General features: G+C 34.5%; 1 protein-coding gene across 3 annotated transcripts in view; it reads right to left on the reverse strand.

Annotated features, from left to right (window-relative positions):
* The window catches only part of LOC122839361 (receptor tyrosine-protein kinase erbB-4-like), a 265,949-nt gene that overhangs the window by 25,075 nt on the left and 219,877 nt on the right, over positions 1-20,997 (reverse strand). For 2 of the 3 annotated variants that reach the window (XM_044130859.1, XM_044130861.1), the window contains 4 exons: positions 19,440-19,572; positions 15,866-15,988; positions 14,733-14,831; positions 9,114-9,299 (listed from right to left, as the gene is read on the reverse strand). In XM_044130859.1, coding sequence (XP_043986794.1) covers positions 9,114-9,299; positions 14,733-14,831; positions 15,866-15,988; positions 19,440-19,572 — 541 coding nt within the window. The remainder of the gene's footprint in view (positions 1-9,113; positions 9,300-14,732; positions 14,832-15,865; positions 15,989-19,439; positions 19,573-20,997) is intronic. The other variant, XM_044130860.1, reaches the window with a different exon arrangement.

A 20,997-nucleotide genomic window follows, 5' to 3' on the forward strand; every position in this document is an offset into this window, starting at 1 on the left:
ACCATTATCCTATGACACAGAACAATGTTATATACTGTGTAAAGATACATACATCAAATACAATATTTGTGCATGTTTTAAACATTCTCAATATAAGACCAGTAGTGGTTTAAACAGAGTCAGAATACAACAATGAGCAGAAATGTTTAAAGTATTTTTGCTCTTTTACTGCAAGGCACCACCAGCCTGTGTGAAGTTATGTATTTAATGCATGTAATCAAATTAGTTATTTTAATTGTTGCATTTGCAGTTTTTATGTCTGTACAAGGCTTCATTTAACAGAGTGAAAGTGTGGGTGTCCAGAAGTCAGTCATTAGTGTTGACCTGTCTCCCCGAACCACCAGTCTCATCCATTGTGTAGGCTGCCTGCAGTCATCCATTTCCCCCTATCACCATTCTTGGCCACATCCATCTCTGCTCAGTCACACACTTTTCAAACTGTGTCACTGCTGTAGGTATGTGTGTGTGCGTGTGTGTGTAAGAGAGGGAGATTGAGTAGGAGACAAAGACAGAAAAATGGGAAAGAAAAAGAGAGTGTCTTCCTCTTGGCTTGATGGAATACTTGATAGACAAAATGGTAAACAGTGAGTTAGTGTAGGCCAAATCCTCTTTCTGTATCTGACTCTCTTGGCTGCTTTTTATCTGTCAGTTGCCTGAGGGTTTGTGACTTTACATTAAGAGGTCATTCTAGTTGGCCAAGTTTCATTACAACCATTCTTTATGTGCTTTGCAGATAAAAGCAAAAACAATTCTCATATGCCTGTAAGACAACATGGTAATCCAGCTGTACATTTCCCATCTGTACTTTTTTTTTTATCTGCATAGGCTCTTGCTGGTAGCTGAATGAGCAAGGTGGTGCACATCTCATTAACCTTCCTTCTTAAAGTTCTCTTTGAAAAATTGTAATGTCCTTACTTTTCTACTCAATTGACACAAGGTTATCAAAATATTAATATTGGCCAATCAATATCATTGAAAAGTTATTTGATTTTATTACTTTATATGGTAAATGGACTTAATTTATATAGCCCTTTTCCAATCATTTTTGACCACTCAAAGTGCTTTACCATATGGTCACATTCACCTGTTGTCACTCACAAGTACACACACATTTATACACCAATATGCAGATCGGTAGGCAGTAAAGGGCTAAGTGCCTTGACCAGGGGTACATCAACATGTGGCAGGAGGAAGCTGGAATCGAACCTACAACCTTCCAATCACAAGACGACTACTCTACCCATAAAGCCACAGTGGCCCCCATATATGGATTTATTAAACACAAAATGATATTTTCAAGTAATTTTTAATTGCGATTTGCAGGTAATGTAAATTAGAATATTTCATAAAACCAATCACTAAGAATTTTCAATACACTAATGTCAGCCTAGTGAAATGTTTGTCTATGTACTGTGCAGTGTATGAACTTAATACTTTGTTGGGGCATCATTTGTGATAAGGCAATGGGCTTTGTTGCAAGTAAGGTCACCCATTGCAGGAAATAGTATACCTCATCTCTCTCTGCACCATAACCCCTAGAATCTTTATAGGTCAGGTGAACTTTTTGGCCAATCAAACACAGTGATCCAGGCTTAGCTTCATATTGTGACCCACCAAACCAAACCATCAAACTTAGAAAAGGCTCTCTTTGGAGCCTTTTCAAAGAGAGCCTTTGATATTAAAAGTAAGGAATTACTTCAGATACCACGATCATAGTCACATTTTTATTTGGCACATATATTTTTGAAACAGAAAACAAGAATCATCATCATTTTAACTATTTGTAATTAAACTTCTTACAGAAGTTAGCAACTATAAATACATGCCTTTTGTCTTTGGGCCTTACACTATTAGTCAAAGTGTTTATACTTTATTTTTAATCATATTATGCATGGAAATACAAACTGGTCCAACCACCTAATCTGACGCAATGTAATTTGGTTTAGTGACCTCTTAGTGTCACTAGTGAAAAAATAGAAATCTCTTTCACTGAACTGTGACCCAGTGTTTAGACTGCAGTAAATGCAAAGATAGGAAACAAAATGCAAACAAGTCAGTCCATGGTCCCTGGCACAAAATTTTACTGTACAGATAATAAAATCCAGATCAATATGAAAGAGTTGAGGGGATTTCTCAAAGTAATCTAAATGCCACTACGTGTTTGCTGTAACATTAAGCATATTTTTTGAAATATTATATAATAAGACCATGGACTAGAGCAAAATGCTATATTTGATATACTTTATTATCGCATTTTCTAGTGAGTAGTATTTCTTTTGTCACTTCTGACTGTCCTGCAATGCACAAAATATATTAGCATAAGTGCAATGTGGTTCAATGTCCCAAAACGTAAAAATTAAAAAAAATACATTAATTCAAATAAACTAATTCAGCTATTCAGTTGCTGGAATTCTAGCATACAGCTGCTTCTATAACAAATTAAATATTTACCCATAGGGATGGAGGCATTCTCGTCCCCAACACAGAATATATACTAATGCTGTAATGAAAGACCCCGACAGAAATGTTTCAGAATTAATTAGTACACACATGAAAGAGAGGCAGATAGCAAGAGCCAGAAATTGAGGAGAAGGAAGATAGGCGGACACTTGTTGACATTTCTAAGGGTTGGGATAATCAAAGGCTTGATTCCTGTGATCTACTTCTTGCTCTGTGTCTTAAAATCTAGTCTCAGAGCAGGGATGTTATCTTCCATTGATTGGGGGGAATCAAATATAGGAAAGAAATGTTTTCTCTAAGAGTGCGTATAAAAATAGAATTATGTTCATTGGCTTAAACAATATGTTAACTGAAACCTGACCTGTGGATTTTTGCCACAAGACTATTTTCCTCAACTTCACTATTGTGTACTACTTTAAGTTGGTCAAAAACATAAAATCTCAATAAAATACACTAGTTTGTAGATGTAATTTGACATGAGTAAAAAGTTCAATGGATTTAATCCCCTTTTCTCAACACTGTGGGTGTATAGACATTCCTACAGTGATGTAAATTTATTAAGAAAATCACACAAGGTCAATACAAACTTTTGACATTCTTTAACAAGATTGTGCATTTGGAGAACTGAATCAAAGTGATTTTCTTTCAGATTTTGGTAAATCTACTTCATTTTCTCTACAAAAAATATTACTTTTTCATAACCGAAATATGGCCTTCAATTAGACACATGAGGAAGAATTGTTGATAGACATAAATAAATAGAAAAACCTTTGACCTATTTCACAATTATTATTCAAGCACTAGTTTAGACTGCCCACAAAAACATGTAATGGAAAGGGAAAAAAGGAACAGTTGGTCAGTGGGCAGATTAACTGAAATATTTATGTACAAGAAAATAAAACCAGCTCTGAAAACAGCATGGCGATAGTATAGCATGTGTAATAACAGAGAAACAAAACATAAAAATGATTGTTAATGGGAGGCAATGGTATATTCATTATGCTTTAATGTTCAGAGAGGTGAAAAAAAAATACTGGATTCACAAACTAAAATAAAAATTAAAACAAAGCAGAGAAGCAAGTGGGAATAGAGACAGAGTGGAAAGGGAATAGGAGTGATGTGAGTTTTCATGGGAACCCCAGGGATGTCTGTAATGAGCTGGAGGGAGGCATGTTTGCCTTGCTTGGTTTACAAAGAGATATGACCCTGTGCTATACACAGTGGGGCTTTTTAACCACTCCCACACACATCCATATAATACTGGACTCAAAGGAAACCCAAGGCAGTCATCTCGATGAAGACAGAGTTACCAAGAATGAGATTTTGCAACAGCATAATGGAGGCTTCTTAAATGTGTGGCACTGAAAGAAAACAGTTCAGAGCAACATCGTGAAGTAGGTCCCACAGGTAACAGAACACCATCTTGTCCATGGCAGAATACAAGGGGTTCAGAATAGCAGAACAGCAGGACATTAAACAGTCAGGTTAGCTGCTCTGTATTACCACTTGAATCATTCTGTCTTTTGATTAAAAAAACCCTGAAACTAGAGTTTCAGTTTTTCTTTAAACTATAAAACATAACTTGTTCAAACCAAATCTAAAAAAGTTGTGTATTTCTCAAAAGCACAATACAAAGAAATCAAAGGATATCATACAACCAAAAACAAGACTAACTCCAGATTTAATGGTTGTGGCAACAGTTCTTAAATAAGATACGGTTGAAACCAGACGTTCACACTGTATAAAAATACAACAAATCTCTTTCCTCTTCCTGTCAAACATCAAATCCATTTAAACTTTTCTGATTTTAGGTCAGCTATGATTATCAGAATTATTTGCATTTGTTAAAAAGACTGTCATTAATATTAAGGCTAGCTAGTTATGATTGGCTGATTTTGATCGGGAACGATGTACTCCTGCAGATTGTAGTTTTTTTTAAATAATAAAATATTCAAACCTCAAGAAAATCTGTCACTCAAATTATGTCATTTACCTAATAGGGAAAAGCTAATAATGTCAGTGGAGGAACTGTCTCTAGATCCATTCTTTTGTCCATCTCCACTCATCCTTGTAGGACTCCAGGGGGAGGTGCCACTTATCTCCAGCTGTCTGAGGCTCGTGCACTCCAGAAAGGTCGTCAGTATATCACAGGGCACAGGGCAGGTACTAGGTATTATGATTAATTTAGCCCAGGTGAAGAACAGGCAACTTGTCCAGGGTGTTCTCTCCCTCTCACCCAATGGTTGTTAGAAATAGGCAGCAGATCACTTATGCCCCCCAACCTTGAATTGTTATGTAGATATAGGCAACGGATGGATGGATGATTAATTCAATATTTGCTGTAGGCCACATATTCACTTTAGTCCTCAAATTGTGCCTCTTTAAATCCCAAAAGTTAAACTCCCAGAAGCTGTTGTCACACTGAGCCCAAAAGCAGGGAATTGAGTGCATGTTGTGGCAAATTGTGTTTCACGCTGTCTCTTTTGGGGCTTAAGTGATGCCCCCCAATCTGCTTCCCCTGTTGTCTGACAGGGATGTTTATCTCATGAAAGACCACAAAGGATGTACAAATAACAAGCATTTATGCTTTGTGTGGTTTTTTGAATGTCTATGATGTTTACATATTCCATTGTAAAACAATATATAAAATATTGTACAATTGTCCAAGAAATTGCTTTGTTAATTTAGTGTTGTCAGATTCTCTATGCATAAAACAATGGAGCTGAAATAAAAAAAAGGTCTCAACATCCTTCAACAAGTCAACAATTCTTAACATAGTTGGACAATCTCTATTTTAACAAAAATCTGACATGTCAAAATAGATTCAAAACAAGTTTCAAAATGTGAATCCATCATCTGACAGGCCTAAAAATATCAGCATCTGAAATGGTAGTAATTACGGAGGATAAAGGTGTATAAAATGTGACTCAGGTCAATCTGGTAGATGATACACTTCACATAAAAAGTAATATTCCATATAAACTACCAAACAAAGGGTCAGCAATCACTAAATTAGAAAGACAAAATGTTTGACACAACCTAAATAAGATTTAGAGAAAAATAAAATGTGTGTTTTCATTACTTTTATTACCTTTTATGTTTGTCATTGGTTTATTGTAAATGGTCTGTACTTGTATAGATCTTTATCAAATCCAGGGGACCCCAAAGCGCTCATTACATTCGGTCATTCACAAATACATTTAATTCACATTTTTTAATACCATTCTCAATAGTTGATATTAATATCAATATTTATTTATATAAATTGTAAATTGAGTGAATGGTAAAAAAAAAAAAAACTGTCAAATGTACTGTTACATTCCAGAAGGTGAATGGAAAAATGAAATTGGACTGGCACTGAAGTATTTAACTTTAATTCAAATAAACAACTATATAGTTGAATTTGATACAATTGGGTCTCCAATTGTATCAATTGTATTGTCCTGTTCAACAGGACAATAATTTCAAAGCCACCTCAATGCCATTACTGGAAAACACAACACTTCCAAACAATAAAGCTCATCGAATGGTCTCTACAATATTCATACTAAAAGTGGATTAACTGTGGTGAAAAGACAGATCAACCAGAAAACCAACCAGTTTAAATGAGCTCTTCTTTTTGCCATAAATGTGTTCAAATATTCAGGAAAACTATGCCATGAATGTTGCTGGTGGCTCATAAATGTACATGATTTCTGTGCAACTTCCTAATGCGTGCATAATAGTGAAATACACAAACTCTTAAAATGGGTGGTACATTCACTCAACCACAAAATTAATCCTCAGGAATATAATTACCATAATAATTGTGCATGAGTGTACAAGAAAAAAGTGTGTTATCTAGGAGATTTACAAACTTGACATAATGAGAAGGAAGTGATAGTTTTTTATAGTCAAAACAAATGTAAAGACAGACATAAAAACCATAGTATGATAATGGTGCATTTGCAGTAAGCCAAATAAACTGATCATTTGTATGATTTTCAAAGCAGATCAGTTATTAACTCAGATTGGCTGTGATGGTGGTCTTGATGCAGAGATTATCACAGGGATGGTCTTTCAGAGTGATCTTTACAGTTGTAAAGACCATTTGAGACTGAATGTACACATACATGATAATAATACCAATGAACCAAAATTTTTCATAATAAAGTCTAACAAATTAATCAGTACTTGATGCAATGACATAAGTCTACCAATTTACCTTGTCAATATAACAGAGATTAGAACAAAGTACATTTTCTATTTGCTTTTGACATTAAGTAAAAAATACTTTCAACCTGTTAATCTGTGATGGGTATTCAGGAGTGCCACAAATATGTGCAGTCACAGTGTACAACATTCAGAGTGATTTTAGTAATCAAGTCCATAAAACAAACAAACAAACAAACAAACATGCATACATACATACAGACATGCCTACATGCACACATACCACACACCCACACATACACACACACATATATCCAGCATGGCAAGTCTCAATGCCAGATGGAATCGCCTTTGATATAAAAGGAGAAGAAGAAAAAAAAACATTATGTGGAGGATGATAAGTGTGTCCCAAATTTAGATGATGATTTAATATTTCCTTTGGAAACTCACTGGAGAACAGGCAGCTTTGATTTAGCCAAAAACAGCTACGGCAGTATTTGTATAAGTTATTAAATCTGAGGCTGCATCTGTTCCTAAGTCATTTCCATTCTCCGTTCTCTTTCTTTTGACTCATTACATTTCTCTAGGTTTAAAACACTGTATGCAGTAAATCAGAAAAATGCACCATGCTTGTGAATATTCAATTGTTGAAATGTTTTCTTTTTTTGCGAAATAGCGCAGAATAAAAAAAAAGCTCCTGATATATCTAATTAAAATTCCTTCCTGTAATCATAGCCCTGTAACAGTGAGTTCTTCACCAACATTTACTCCACCAAAGTCAAGCAGGGTTTACTCCACCAAAGTCAAGCAGGGGCCTCATACAAAAAGCGTGCATGCACACAAAAAATGTGCTGCGCCATATTTTATGCACAAGTTGGCATGTACAAAAATTAACTTTGCATCAAAGTTTGCGTAAAAATACACACACTTTTTTGCTGGTGTAAAAATGTGTGTATACACAAAAAAATCTGCAGCCACGCAAACTTTTTCTGTGGAAAATATCAAACTGCATAGCGTCATAACTCATCTAAATACCCTAATATCTAACTACATTCAGTGTTATTTAGACCAAGCATTAAACCCGATGTTTTAGGTTTTTTTTTTCTTGATTTTAATATTTTATTGTTTAAACTAAACAATGAAACTGAACTGCATTTATCCTCAGATAATAACCTAACACACATGCAAGATAAAGAAAGCAAAAATAAAAGGATGCAAAAACCTCACTAGAATGTAAAAATTAATTTCCTCAGGTTTGTCTCATAAAGATGTAACGCAGTGTTCTGTGTGAAATGCATCTTTGGGGCAATTCTCACAAAAAAAAAAAAAAAAAAAAAAAAAACATGGTTGGATCAGCAGATCAACTCCAAACAGGTTTGATTGAGGCGTGTAGACAATCACACGTATTTAAGTAGCTGCATAAAGGTGAGGCGCTAAATGAGGAGAGCTTTGGCTCTGATGGAGAACATCGCCAATGGAAGGATGGATAATGGTTTACTAGTGTATAGATTAATCCAGACTGATTATACTGACACTCTGAGCAGAACTTATGGAAGGAGTTGTGCGGTACCGGTCCAGCTGCAGTCATCCTTAATGGAGCTGCCAGCTTTGTGAATGTGCCTTTCTGGACAGAAAGCATCTCTACTCTTTAAATGTACAACTTATGCACATGATGCCACTACTTATAATAAACGTCCATTTTACCCACTCTGTTTGTCTTTAAATCCTGGCTGAACGCTCTGCTGTTCAAACAGGTATTTGCACAATCTCTTTATTTTCTCTTTATTATTTAGATTTTTTCTTTCTTTAAAATGTATTATTTTTATATTTTTGAGGTTACATTATGTTCCCTGAAAGCATCTTTTAAATAATGTATATAATTACTATTATAAGTACTTATACTGCTACAAATAAGGACGTTGCCATGGTTACTGCTTCACGTGGTGGCAGACTTCTGGATATTTAAACTAATTTATATATGTATTTATGGAGGCAACAGAGCAGACAAGCAGCTGCACTCTATTTCCTGCAAATTTGGATGTATAAAGGAAATGTGCGTGGCCACATGCGTGCACACTGCTTTATACATCCAAATTTTTTTGTGTGCCGCAATTTTCTAAATTTTTCCGTACACTAAGTTTTAGTGTGAAAACTGCACACTTTTTTATGCACGATGCCCCAGGTCTGTGAATTATTGAGCTCAATTTTTTGGGAATATTGGAAATCCTAAAACAGGCTAAAAACTGCCAAATCTAAAGCCTCTGAGGTAACTTGTGGATATAAAGGCTCAGATGCATTATTTTATTTGATGTATTCAAGTACAGACAGTTACTCAGTTCAGAATTTATATAACTTATAATCCAAAGCAATCACTTAAGGTTAAATAGCAGATACTAACAGATCTTTCAAGTGCCCAATAATATACTCATAGTATCATCTAGTACAACCAAAAAATTAAGGATTGTAGCAGCCCCTCCACTACAATGTGTACTACTTCTTACCTTGGCAATCTGGACGCACCAGTTGAGCAGCAGCTGTGATCCAATGTTGTCCTTGTGCTCATGGACGTAGTCAAGCAGGCAGCCATGAGGCATCAGTTGTGTCACCAGCTGGATAGTCGGACTCAGGCAGACACCCAACAGCCGGACAAGGTGAGGGTGTTCCATGCTAGCCATTATTAAAGCCTCCTGAAAAAAGACATATTAACACTAAGCAATAAGGGGTATTGTGGGCATGGTTAGTCAAAGCTTGCTTTCAAACACAAGAAAATTAAATCGCATAGGTATATATGTCCAGTGGTGGAGAATGTGTTTACATCTCTTGAATTCTAAACAAAAAAAACCAACAATTCAGTTGGTATAGTGTATAAGAAATGTGTTGTTTTTGAGTCATATAGTTTGACTGACCTTCATGTCTATTTTAAATTTGTGTAAACAACAAAAATTTGGAATTGGTTTGATATGTTTTATCAATGAATTCCTAACCACAGAAAAAAATCACATAAGTTTGTACAGCTGCACAAAATGATGTACAAGAGATCCCTTTGTTTTTATGTTGTATATAATTCCAAATAAATATTAAGCAGGAATAAGTAGTTTACTACTTTAGAAAAACAGTGTAATGAAAGACTTCAAGTAAATGTAAATAACCACCAACATTTAGTAGTTTTTGAAAAATTTTCTATTTCTGGTTATATGACACTTGTAACACATTTTATTTAAAAATGCAAAAGCACCAATGTTGTTTTTGTATTTCCTCAGAACTACTTCTTCGATAAATTTAGTAATGCAAACTAATCAAAAACGTGTAAAATAAGAGGTTGCATGTTTCATTAATATTGACACCACAGATGATTTCAAGGGAAGTGTGTATTTACAAAACTTTTGGAATATTATAATGACCTAGATAAAAAAAGATAGTAGTTTTATTTTCATATCTCAGGAAACTGATAACATTTAACCCCTTGATCAAAGTTTCTTTAATAGAGTAAAACATTTAGATAGAAAAGAAGAGCAAATGAAGTCAGTCAGTTAAGTTAGCTAAAATGTTTTCAGATAAATCCTAATCAGAAAGCAGTATAAATCTTACTCTTGAAATGTCATATTGTGCAAAGATAGTTTTCCTGTTAATGTCAAAGGACAAATGCTCAAACACTCCCACTCCTGAAGCGTTCATCATGTTTACTATTGTAGACTGTACTGTTGGAGATCAGAGGGCCCCTAATTCTCTTTAAGGCTGAAGTTCCTCTTGAAGTGAGCAGCAACGATCCGCTCAGTCAAAAACTGTTGAATTCTATTCAGTGCAAAGATCAAAGTGACTAGCTACTTCAAGACATTTTGTGGTTTTCATAGTAAAATAAAGATGTGGTAAATACAGTAAGGGGTGGTTGCTGTAAATCATTAATACCTGCCAGGGAAATTTAGCAAAAATGGTTTCTTTCTAGTTGTTTACTTCACACTGTGGATGTCTTGTATAAATGTAAGAAATGCAAATCTCTGGCATGCAGCATTACATGTGATCACAGTAGCATATCCTTCAACATTTCTTTTTAAATAAAATAATGCGAAAGGCAAAAATATAATTCAAATGGATTGAAAACCGTACATACACAACCTGATAGGTGTAAATGTTTGACTCAGTGTGACAATTATTGAACAAATAGCTGTGAGGCAAAGTACACAAGTCAGGAGGCTTACACAGTCCGGAGAATGTAAACTCACCAGGCTTCAATATTTCTCCCCTCTCCTTGTTTTAATTTTTTTTATTAAAGCTGCAGTAAACAGTTTCTTTATTAAAGAATTGCACATATTTCATTAACATTTTTCATATTTGTTAAAACTCTCACTATATCCTGACAAAATCAGATAGATAATCTGAGAAAAAAAATGAAGCTGTGATGACCAACCTGAGGTTCTCATGCCATTTTTTAGTCAGAAACAACAAATCAGAGCCAGAAGGAGGCTCTTGGCACTGTCAATCATCCTTGTGTATGTACACTTCCCACCCTTCCCCTTGCTCTCTGCTTCACTACAGCAACTTCTTTACAGTGGAGCCTACCAGTCTGGTTTGCTTGACCACCGATAAAGGTGGTCACACAAGAGCTTTCCTGTAATATCAAGTTGTTTCACTGCCAGCTGAGGACTCGAATTACAAGCACCACTTCATCCTAAGTCTTGAAATCAAGGAACATTTATCTGATTGAAGTGATCAAAAGACGGGAAGACTTTCTGAACGAAAGGTTTTCTGATCCTGCAAGCCCTTGCTTCCACAGGAAGAAATCCCACAGCATGTGCTCTTTCTGCACCAGTGGTACAGCTGACGATGCGTTCCAAAGCTTTCTGTCCATAACTCCTCATTGTGCTCTCAGTTTCCATATAGCGGGATGCATTGAATTCAGTGTCTAGTTCAGAGAAGATACTCAGATAGAATGTTTTTTTTTTATTATTTTGGATTGATTTAGTTACTTTTGCATGTACTCTGTGTAAAATTTAAAATGTCTGTGCGTCTGCTCCAACTGGTCAGGTGTGTGAATTGTAATCTATCAAAATGACAGATAGTCTTCAGATTTTCCCATTACTGTTTAAAAAATGATCTAACGAGTAAAAGATTCTGTTAACACCACATCTAGGTGACATGTAGTGGTGGTAAAGTGATCAGGAAGAACTTAATCCAAGGATCACAATATACTTGGTTAGTTACAGAGGATAAGATTTTAAACTAATCTGCAGGACTTTATAAATGATTCTAACTGGATGTAGTAAAACTCACAATTTTATTTATTTTGCTTAACTATTACCTGACCAGAAACAAAAGACATCTGAGAAAATGACCTGTATCAGTGATCCACAACCACGTACAGCTGAAACCAAATGTTTACATACACTTTTTATATAGACCGGCAATTTTTGTTCTAATTCTGACTTTACAGACAGAGATCAACTAATATAAAATATCTTTAAAAAAAAAAGCTAAATTATTAGATTTCTCTCAATACAGAGAAAAGAATTTGATCCACTAAATATAATTTATTTCCACATTCATGTTACTAACTGTAGTTTCTTTTTGACTTAATTAAATCAATATTTGATTTTTTATAATTTTATAATTTTTAATTTTATAGTGACCTTCTTGCTCTATAGCAACCTTTTCTATTGCAAAACATACATTTATTTTGCACAATGTTAATGCACACATTTGAAAATGTGCATACAAAAGGCTATTAGTCCTAATACATTGCTTTCTTGCCATCTAAACATGGCAATTTGGCAGCCAAATAATGTTTTAAGGCCTACAAAAATCCATTAATTTTCTTTATACTGCTAACATAGCAAACTCTAAATCAGACCCAGTTTACAAATCCAATCTAAAATTTAATAAATCCTCTGATATTTTACAAATTTAGTGAAAACTAGGTTTAAATCAGCAACAAAGAGAAGCCAATCTACAATTCACTTTCTTTAGTTTTCCATTCTGACTCAATTGGAGACCACAAAGCCTCCAAATGACTGGATTGAAATCCCACAGATGCTTTCTTAGATCAAGTCCTGGGACATATAAATGTGAAGACAACACCTCAAATTCACCAATGTGTTTCTCAAAGGGTTCCAAACCACTTTGCATTGTGGCGAGAAGCATTATTCTGCTGAAAGAGGTCACGGTTATCATGAAAGTTTTGGAAATTATTTGTTTCATTGAAACAATAATTATAATGTAAAGTACTAAAAAAAACCATTAAAAATTACCATTCAAAAATTTACATCAACCAACGCTGAGTTTAATGTTTGTGAACTACAGACTTAGCATATTTGGACATGGAAGTGATTAGGTAGGTCTTTGTTTGCTCCAACTATAAGACCAGATATGTAGCATTATCAGTATTTACAATCAATTATTTTATTTATTTATATATTTATTTATTCTGTTCAATTTTGAAGATAAAAAAAAAAACTCATGAACTTATGAAGTTGAATATTATTTTGACTTTTCTGCTATAACTTGGGCTGTCACTTGTTGCAAAATAAAGCTTCCTTGTTGCATGTAATTTTGCTGAACCATTTGAGTGCTAAACTGTCCTTTATATTTTGAGCTTCAGTCAGTTTTCCTTTTCTTTTCTTTTTCTTTTTTGCTTTCATTTTCAAATTTTGGAATTATTTGAAAACACAAGATAATGAGCTGAAGTCGGGACATAAAATGTTTGAAAGAGCATTACACTGACTCTGCCAATTTGTGTTCAGGTAAGTAATGCACAAGACATCAATGCCAAGTTGAAGAATGTATAATTAATCAAAAAGGGACATCTTCTTCCATTGCTTGGAGAAAAAAAATCTTCCAAGCTGACTAATGTATACCTTCCAGTAGCAAAGGTAGTCAAATTACTTACTTTGACTGTCAGGGATCATAATATGCCGCACTTTGATAATATGCCCTGTTTACTTACTGCAGTGAGAGAACTTTACATTTCTGTAACACCAGTTCACACAGTAAGTGACAAAATTTTCCTTATTCAATCACCTATTAGTTGTATCTATATGTAACCTTCAGCTGTGACAGGTACGTCACTCTGATTTTCTGGTTATTCGACAAGCCCCCAAGAAACGCAGGGCATAAAATTATCCACACATGGGAAATTCATCAAAGCCATCATTACAAAAATAGTAATTCTAACACTCAAACACACTTCCTTTCTGACTGTCAAACTAAGTGCAAAACACGAGTGCAAGTGGGTCGCTTTCAGTGTGTGTGTGTGTGTTGATGAGAGTTATTTCATCTGCATTGCATCATGATAGTGTAATAATTTTGATTTTTTTTTTTTTTTTTTTTTTCCTTTTTCCTTTTCAGATGAGCCAAGTTGTGAATGTTTTATAAATGGGACTGGGTGCTCTGTGGTGAGTCTCTTGTGTGAAATGTGTGTATGTCTGCATAGGTAAGGTTCTTAGGGACCCCTAACTGTGACTTATGGGGCTCCAGCTTTTTGTTCTTAGTAGCTTCAGAGCTTTCTTTGATTTGGGTTTTGTATCATAAAACCATTTTCTGGAGTTTGCATTTAGGATGGCAATTTTCTGAGTAAAAGGTTTCTTGAGATTGTGTACTAGATCAACTAGGACCCTTCCTAGAATATCTTAGACCAATTTTTATACAGATTAAATAGATTTTAATATACACAGTAACTAGCTTTAAAGCACGTGCTCCTATAGGTCAGGCTACAAAAGACTTGAAACTGTTGCACTGGTTCACCTACCAGGCAGGCAAATACACAGTGTGGTTAATATCTCAAACCCATTCAAAGCCCAGATTGATGCCAAACTGAACATCTGTAACAAAACTTGAACACTACTATTCAAATATCCTCTTCATACAATCTGACTGAGCTTGAGTAGTTTTGCAAAGAAATCGTACAAAAATGTAAGTCTCTAGATTTGCAATGGTTTCGAAGATAGAGAGAGGAAATTGGAATCTGCAAAATGTTACATGATTTTCATCTCTGCACATGTGTCCAAGTATGACTTGAAATACAGAACACTAGACTTGAGAAATGGTTATGTAAAACTTGAGTTTGAAATGAAAAATAAATGTTTTTAATCCACAGGAAGCCAGAAATGGATCATTTTCAAGATACTCACGTCCATGAACTCCACATTTGCCTTGGGTCCAGTGGCCTCATTAAGGATTTTGATGGCCACAGGAATTTTTACAGTTTCGCCCTCTGGGACCCAAATACCCTAAAGAGGAAAGAGAAGTACAAGCAAGTTTGACTCATTACACTGATTACAAACTCGCATTACTGAGTGAAGCTGTGTTAAAGAAACATGCTAGAGATCTTGTAAGAACAAGAGGAATCTCTATTAAAAATGTAGAGTTTTTCAGCCTTCCAACTGTTTCATATTCTCACTGGCAGAGTATGAAAATGTTCGGCCTGCTGTATTAATAGGGGAATGTTGCCCTTGGAAAAGGCTGAGGTAAAATGACTCTTGTTGAACAATCTTTAGCAACCAAACCATCTAAAGCAGTGGTCCCCAACCACCTGTCCGTGGACCAATTGGTACCGGGCCGCGCAAGAAATAATTAAATATGTCCATTCTATGTATTGAGTGTGGAAGAGCTTTTATTTTAAAAATTCTAAACCGGATGCTGTCTGTAACGTCTTGTGCGCCAACATGCAGCAGAATGAGTAAGAAACAATTGCATCGGTCTCGATCCTCACAACGCGGACCAGATTTTTTTATACTAATGTATAATACATTTCCACCAGAATATAATGTAGACTTTCTAATTTTAGCTATGTTTTTTGCTTGAATCCCTCATCCAGTATTGCACTGGCAATGACCTCAGCTCCTTCTAATTTTATTGTCACCCCAGGGCTCCCAGTGTCACCTATTACTTATTCTTTTTATTTCACACCCCCAAGCTGTTCATCAAATATGATGTCATTAATGATTCTGATACCCATCTCTTCTGTCCATCATAATGTGTGACTGTCTGGCATCACATGAGTTACATGTGCTACATGACCTCTCACTTACATATGAGCCATTTTGTAAACTGAAATCCTCAGGCAAAGTGCTATCTATCTGTTTTCAAGGGTTTGGTGGAGCAATTGAGGGGACAAATCATTTGTAGTCTAAATCCCAAAAGAATTAAAAAAAATTTTGAAGATCTTTGCAACACATGTTTACATCATTACTTAATATAAAATGATTTTCAAAATCCCAAATTGTAGTTGCATATTTAAAAGTCCAAAAAGCTCCCGTTTTACCTTGTATACAGTTCCAAAGGCTCCTGAACCAAGGATCTTGACTCTTTTAAGTTCCGTTTCTTTAAGGATGCGAAGCTGGGCTTGATTAGGAGCTGTTCCACTGGGAGTCAGAGGTTCCACCAACTAAAAGCACACATCCCACAAACAAAAGACATTCAATTCAGTGTTGTAATTTAAATTCATGGAGTTAAATCCACACACAAAACAGGGAGAAAATTTGTAAACAAATTTACTTTGTTTACATGTAGAACAAAGTACATTTTTGAGTGCACTTACTATTTTGAAATAAAATATTTGTCACATATGCTGTTGATAATTAAAAAATCTAATTGATGTGAAAGAAAAGTTTCATCCCCATAAAAGAATTATTCTGAGCTTACTAAAATGATGATAAAAACTTTATTTACCAAAAATTATATTTGAGGTTGGGTGCACTGCAGTGTGTTTGACTTAGAAGCCTTTCCTCCAACTACCCCGATTGTCACAAAAGGTTTGCGAAGGGGCTTATGCATTTCATAAATTAAAATTACAATATGGATCAGAATGTTCTAATTGCAATTCTCCATCTTTATGTTGATGACACAGTTGTTTTTAGCATGTAAAGACAGCTATCCTGCTGTTTGATCATCTGCAAAACCATATAACTGGATGGACTACAAAAATGGCAGAAACAAGGACAAGACATTGAAATGAGAAGCAAAGAGCTAAATTAGTCAGGGGGTGCTAAAGCATGTGAGGGAGCAATATGAAGAAAATTACAGAACATGTTGGAAGATTAGAGAGGGAGGGCAAGCTCGCACAGGAAAACAGAGGAGGCATCTATCAGCCTAGCTGAGGTCTACAACTATTGTCCCTCTGGCTCATGGGTTACCATTTGATTAAAAACAGTAGTCATTTTTCATTTAAATGGAATAACAAATCAGCTTAAGCTGTGTGAAACAAGAGGGGTGGTGTACCACAAATACAGAGAACATAACCTAGATGTTTTTATAGTGGTTGGGTCCAGAAAACAAAGACAGAATTCTATTTCACAGTGCTGGGAGCTGCTCAGCAATAGAGATGCTGACTATTCTGCGCCTCTGCAGTTTTGCAACCCCAAACTAAAAATAAAGCAAAACTGCACTGTAAAACAAAATAATATTTGACTGTCTACTGACTGCAGGAGACATCTCAAAGTAATAGTTCATCTACCTCATCTAAGGATCTAAATGTTACTGCTCTTTTATTTTGTTACATTATTACATATAAATAAAACATTTCTATACAACACAAATACACCGGACACCAGTGTGACATAGAAAGGCATATAAAATATTTTCCTAAAATGTTCTATGTTCCAAGGGTCCCAGATTTGGGCATTTCTAGAAAAAAAAAAACTGTGGGATTAAAGGGGGAGAACTTTCTTTTTGGTATGATTGTGCTTTGCAATAAATAGAATAATGATAAAGTTAGTTAAAAAGGGGATGAAAAGTTGAAGAAAAAGTCAACCAATTGCAAATCCCTGTCTTTAAAATGGTTATGTTCGTAGACATTAAGAGAGAATACGAAACAACATGATCAATAAGTTGATACCTACAGAATGCTCCTCTCACTGATGATTGTTTATTAGAATTATTTATTTTTTTAAACCAAACACTTGGTTTCCCATGTCCCCCCTCATTCACTGAATATTGCTATTTCATCTTAATTTGTATTTTTTTTATTTTTATTTTGTACATTGTGTTTTAAAACAATGTCAAAATCCACAGTACCTAACGTTATAGTACCTTAAAAATGCCATTGGATTGCCAACTTTACAACCTAAGAAGGGCAATGCAATTATTTTCTGGTTGTTGAATTTATTAAAAAATAAAAATATCACAATATACAGAGTATTGACTGCATCTATATTATATAGGTCACACTTGTCTATAAGCCATGAGTGTCCATGTAGTACATACTGAGTTTTAAAAAAAACATTTTATTATAATTATCTGACTTTTTATTGTTTTGTTTTTTCCACTTTATAATTAACAAAATTGTGAAAAAAAGTATTTTGTGTCAAAGAGTCCTTTACATACATATGTGCATGACTGTAGCTGTGGGTGCACTAACATCCTAAACAAAAATGTAATTGGTTAGTTAACTTTTCTTTATTTGGTGACTGGTTTTATTTCCATCAGCTAAATATGACTCTGCAGTGAAGCTAGCTAAAAATGAGCAAACTGTTTCGACAATTAAATCTTGTTCAAAACAATTGTCAAAACAAATAGTAATTAAACAAATTCCTTTTGGTCATGTGTGTGTCAGATGTCCTGTTGTTATGCGCCAAACGCATTGTGTTTGCTTGTCAAGTTTGTGTCAGTCAGAAACTGACAGCTGCACGGTGCCACATTACTGTTTTTTGTGTCATGTCCATTGCATGCATGTGGCCTGTTTTTGTGCTGGTTTTGTGCGTCACGTGCATGATGCATATTGGGAATGTGGTTGTCTTCATGTGGGTCAGTCACCTTGATGGTTTTTGTGGGTGTCTTCCGACAATATCCAATGCCTCACACACTTACACAGTCTCTCTACAAAAAAGTAGGGGCTTATCAAAATTACAGTATCCTTTAAAAGTTCAATTTTATTTTATGCTGCCAGAAATGAAAATACATACTGAAAGTGATTATTAAGACTAATTTGCATTACTACTTCAACAATCTTTCGTCAAGTGACTCTAATAACCTGTTTTTTTTTCTAACAGTTTAATAAGTACACATCATCTCGTAAGTATTTTAACTTTCCAGTTGTTATTATATATATATATATATATATATATATATATATATATATATATATATATATATATATATATATATATATATAAATTTAAAAAGGAAACCTATTTAAGTTAATGCTGCAGCATTATAACAGCGGTTCAATAAAATCTTGCTAAAGATTTTTTGAGACACTTTAGTGATACTTGTCGATCCACAAGAGATAAAAAGCTGTGAAATAAGACCTCATTTTCAATGTGGACACATAAGTGACTTTTATGATTGTGCATTCTTCTGGTTTTTACAAAGAGCAAGAGTGTGTTCTCGTATTTTAATGGTAAAGTCTGCTATCTCCTCCTAAAAGAAGTGTCCTCTCCAACATACTGTGCCAAAGTCAAGAGCTGAACAGAGTTTCTGAAACTTTCTTAACTTCTGAAATCCCCATTAGAAAATCTAGTGTCTCCCTTTTCCCTGTCTTTTCTCAAGCCTGTTCCTATTTTCTACATCAGTGGATATTGCGTGTTCATTCAGCTTCCCCTCACCAAACAAGCAAACAAACTTGTTTGATGGAGCAAACAAAACACAACAAAAAATGATATAAAAATATTTTTTTCCCCATATTGATCTAGTTCTCCTTAAAAAGCAATGAAAATTTTGAGCAAACCATAACAGTCAAATAAAATTCTGCCTAATTCTGAACTACGGTATTTTGGTATTGGGTTGCAGGGGCTTGCAGAGTAACTGTGCAGACTTACTTTAGACATGCTTAATCCAATTACATATTGGACAACTGTTAATTTTTCCCTCTTTTAACTTCGCCTACTTTTTTTTTTTACCTCAGTCTCCAGAAATCGCCGAAGGGCCCTCTTCTTCTTAATGTTCTTCCGCCGCACAGACACTGCTACGCTCAATACCATGATCACCACCATGAAGAGGCCGCCAATCACTCCAGCAGCAATCAGAGGGGTTCTGAAGACAAGAAGATAGGGTAGGAAAAGGGGAAAATGAGTGGATTAAGAGCAGGAAGCAAGCAATCTTATGGAGCGGAAGTCTTGCTTAGCAGTAACATGGAGGATGGATCACAAATTTAAATTAATTTATTACTTATCAAAATGGACAAAAACAAACACCAGATCATACAGGATATTTCAAAGGTATATGCCTTTAAAAGTAAATGAAAAAAAATTATCCCATTATTTAGGGATAAACATCATCTTCACCCATTTAAGTCAAACTGTATTTAAATAAATAGGAGTTAAATTACAACTGTATTTAAATAAGAGTAAAATGAAAGTTAATTCTCAAAAATAAATAAATAGTGCAATAGTGCAATAAATAAAAAAAACAAAAACAAAAACAAAAATCCTTGTATTGTGCTAGTTCTTCCTAAAAAGCAAAAACCTAAACAATCAAAAAGAATTCTGCCTATAATTCTAAGTTGTACTGAAATCTGTTTGCAAGTGTTTATAGAGTAAGTGTGGTCATTGTATTTCACTGATTGTCATATTGTTCATTTCAAATATGTTACTTTTTAATGTGGTGTTTTCTTTTTATTTCTTCTCTATCACAGATTGGAAGTTTAAGTGCTATGGACAGTCTCTGAGAGCCACCATGTGGTTTTGTAATTTGGCAGATAGGTTGGGCTGACCTCTCATTGGAATAAATACTGTTATAGATATAATGTGAGTTTAATGTCACTTTTCTCTCACACAATACCATCTATAAATTTAATAGCACAACAAAAAAATCTTATCTTTATGAGACTTAAATGCAATTTGCATAATTATTTGAAAGACGGTTTATCATAATGAAGACATATAATTCAGTTGTTCTTCCATTAGTCGACTTTAATTTTAGAATAACCAAAAAAAACATTGTTTTTGCTATGGAATTTTATGTGCCACACCACCATAACATAGTGCATAATATTAGAATAGATTTATGTTTTTTGATTTCAAATACAAAATCTGAAAATATGGAATTAAGCTAATTTATGGCATACTATTAAAAAACTACATACTATTATCTAAAACATTCTAATGACATTCATACTGTTTTGCTAGATGGTGAGCCTTCATCCACATCTCAAGTCTTTTACTACTGGCAGGTTTCATATAAGTAAATGCACAAAGTGTACTGCAACTTATCTCTTCCCATAAACAAAAATTCCTTTGAGCATATGTCGCTTTTTGTACTATAATGTCCTGGTTTTTTGTGAGTAGATAAATAAATAAGCACAACAAACAAATTGGGGAATTTTGATTTGCCAAGTGGGGGATATGCCATATGAGACATTACTAATAGAGCTTAAAGTAAATCAAAAATATTAATCCATCCAAAGCAGACAGGCACAAAATCTCAAGACAAGATATGAGTTAATACTAGGAGGAACAA

The sequence above is a fragment of the Gambusia affinis genome, linkage group LG11, assembly GCF_019740435.1.
Source record: "Gambusia affinis linkage group LG11, SWU_Gaff_1.0, whole genome shotgun sequence".
NCBI classification, from domain to species: Eukaryota; Metazoa; Chordata; class Actinopteri; order Cyprinodontiformes; family Poeciliidae; genus Gambusia; species Gambusia affinis.